The sequence below is a fragment of the Microtus ochrogaster genome, chromosome 22 (assembly GCF_000317375.1).
Source record: "Microtus ochrogaster isolate Prairie Vole_2 chromosome 22, MicOch1.0, whole genome shotgun sequence".
NCBI lineage: Eukaryota > Metazoa > Chordata > Mammalia > Rodentia > Cricetidae > Microtus > Microtus ochrogaster.
This window is the reverse complement of record NC_022023.1, coordinates 14440894-14443599: the sequence shown is the minus strand read 5'-3', so window position 1 is coordinate 14443599 and position 2706 is coordinate 14440894. Positions and strand designations below refer to the sequence as shown.

At 50.1% G+C, this 2706-nt stretch overlaps 1 protein-coding gene across 1 annotated transcript in view; it reads left to right on the top strand.

Moving 5' to 3' along the window:
* Window positions 1-2612, top strand: part of Vps33b (VPS33B, late endosome and lysosome associated) — a 15924-nt gene extending 13312 nt beyond the window's left edge. The window contains exons 7-11 of the mRNA XM_005357821.2: window positions 559-653; window positions 1411-1515; window positions 1894-1990; window positions 2180-2257; window positions 2439-2612. Of these exons, the coding sequence (XP_005357878.2) occupies window positions 559-653; window positions 1411-1515; window positions 1894-1990; window positions 2180-2257; window positions 2439-2530 (467 nt within the window). The 3' untranslated portion in view covers window positions 2531-2612. The remainder of the gene's footprint in view (window positions 1-558; window positions 654-1410; window positions 1516-1893; window positions 1991-2179; window positions 2258-2438) is intronic.
* The last annotated feature ends 94 nt before the right edge of the window (window positions 2613-2706 follow it).

Sequence of the window (2706 nt, the reverse complement as noted above, 5' to 3'; positions counted from 1 at the left end):
CTCATTACAGATGGTTGTGAGCCACCATGTGGTTGCTGGGAATTGAACTCAGGACCTTTGGAAGAGCAGGCAGTGCTCTTAATCGCTGAGCCATCTCTCCAGCACCAGATGTGTGTTTTCTTAACACTTGTGCTTGGCCCCCTAGTATAAACCACCACTTGCAACATTGCACTGTGAGCGGCTGTATACATGTCTCCTTCTATGAAAGCATTAGACACTCCTTAAAAGCAGACAGTTTCTTACTCTGAGTCTCCAGTACTAACTGTACTAATTGACATATAAGCCGGGCAGTGGTGGTTCATGTCTTTTATCTCAGTACTCGGGAGGCAGAGGCAGGCAGATCTCTGTGAGTTCAAGGCCAGCCTGGTCTACAAGAGCTAGTTCCAGGACAGGCACCAAAGCTACAGAGAAACCTTGTCTCGAAAAAACCAATAATAATAATAATAGACATATAGCAAGCACTCAAATATTGGTTGCATGGCTATAGCATAGCAGATTTTCATTTAGCATGGAACCAAGTACCATCTGCCTGAAAGCCGATGGTCTCTGTCCCCACAGATGTGAGCTGTGACGAGTGGGCCTTCTCTCTGCTGCCTCTGGATGTGGATCTGCTGAGCATGGAGCTGCCGGAATTTTTCAGGGATTACTTCCTGGTAATGCAGGGCCCTGGAATCTTGGTATTAAGGTTTATGGGGTCCAGTGGACTAGAAATATTGACATTTTTTCCACCCCTTATAATTGTCGTGTGGGACAGTGATTTCACAGTTGAAGGCTGGAGGTTGTCCTGGATAGAACGTCTGTCAGGACTCTGTCAGCTATTGCTGTGCTCAGACACCTGAGAAGGCCTCTTACGGGAAGAAGGATTTATTGCTTTCACTCATGATGTCAGGGATTTCAGTTGATGGTGTCTGAGGGCACAGCAGAGCAACTCATGATGGCTAGAGAGAGCGAGAACCTGCACTAGCAGCCGTTCTCCTTCTCTTCCCTTACCCTGCCTGGGGACTTACTTGGTCATGGATGATTGTTCCCCTCAGCCAGTCTTACCCTGCAGTCAGACCTCTCTGGAGACACCCTCACAGGTACAGCTAGATGGTAGCCTTACTGTGGAGACACCCTCACGGGTACAGCTAGATGGTAGCCTTACTGTGGAGACACCCTCACGGGTACAGCCAGGGTTAGCGTTACTCTGGAGACTCCCTCACGGCTACAGCCAGGGTCAGCTTTACTACTCTCCTAGTGCTTTCCGCTCCATGAGGTTGACTGTCAGGGTTAACACTCACAGGGGTCCATAAAATGAACTTCTTAGGCATTCCCCAGACATTGCCATCCCGCTCCAGGGGATCTAGGCTAGCCATTTTCCACTGTATCAGATGAGTTGACATGGGTCTTTGGCCCATGTGGCCACTGCAGGAAGGTGATCAGCGTTGGATCAACACTGTGGCCCAGGCCTTGCACCTTCTCAGTACGCTCTATGGACCCTTCCCTAACTGCTATGGCATTGGCAGGTGTGCCAAGGTAAGAGCGTGAGCACAACTCTTGTCCTTAAAGCCCATTTTCTGTTTCCTTCACCCAGCAAAGGTTACCCTGGATATCTGTGGCATAGGAATCTTCATTCTCTTGCTCTTATGCCCCAGGCTGGTTTCCTTAAGAGGAAAGTCTGCATGGCCAACAGCTTCTGGGTCACATTCCTAAATCTCTTTCTGTGGGGCAGGAGAGCATCTCTCCCCCTCCCCCATGGTGTGGGAGGATAGAAACAAATGGGAGAATAGGTTTGTATTCCTCACAGTTAACTCCCTTCTTGGGGACATGACAGTATGGAGGAGACTGTACTCTGTAAGTATGGGGCTTCTGGAGACCGGGACACAAAACTGAGGTTGTCTTGGGCTCTGGTAGATGTCGTATGATCTGTGGAGGAAACTGGAGGAGGAGGAGGACAGTGAAACCAAAGGTCGAAGACCAGAAATTGGACACATCTTTCTCCTAGACAGAGGTAGGTGTTGCCCAGCACTCTCCCGTCTCTGGAATCCGTGTGCTGGCACGGTTGGGTCGTGAAGGTCAGGCTGTGAATCTCCATATGGGTTGTGAACATGGCACCTGTGAGAAGTCCTTGAGCTGCTGTTGAGCAAACTGAATAGAAAGCTGGGTCTGGGGACTCTTCACAGCTGGGTCTTGGTTTCAGACATGGACTTTGTGACAGCACTTTGCTCCCAAGTGGTTTACGAGGGCTTGGTGGATGACACCTTCCGAATCAAGTGCGGTGAGTGCTGTGATCCTCTGCATCTTGACAAAGGGGATGACCCCAGCCTCTGGTGGCTCCCATAGTAGGGCAGTACTTGTAGGGGAGACGGGGGACGATAGGAGACCGTTAACAGAGGTCAGCAATGAGTAGGAGAAGGCCTCAGTGGAGTTCTTAATAGCTGTCCCCTCTGCCCTCACAGGGAGTGTCGACTTTGGCCCAGAAGTCACATCTTCTGACAAGAGCCTGAAGGTGCTACTCAATGCTGAGGACAAGGTGAGGGTACAGGTATAATGGTACTTACCCAGGACCACTGCTGCACAAAGCTGGGGTCCAAATCCCTGGGAGGGTTCCCCATCAATTAGGATCAGATTCAAACCAGGCATTACGGTTGGCTCATTGGGAAGATGAAACAAGAGTTCAAGGCCAGCCTCAGCTACATATGACTCTGTCTCAAAATCCAGAGGGCT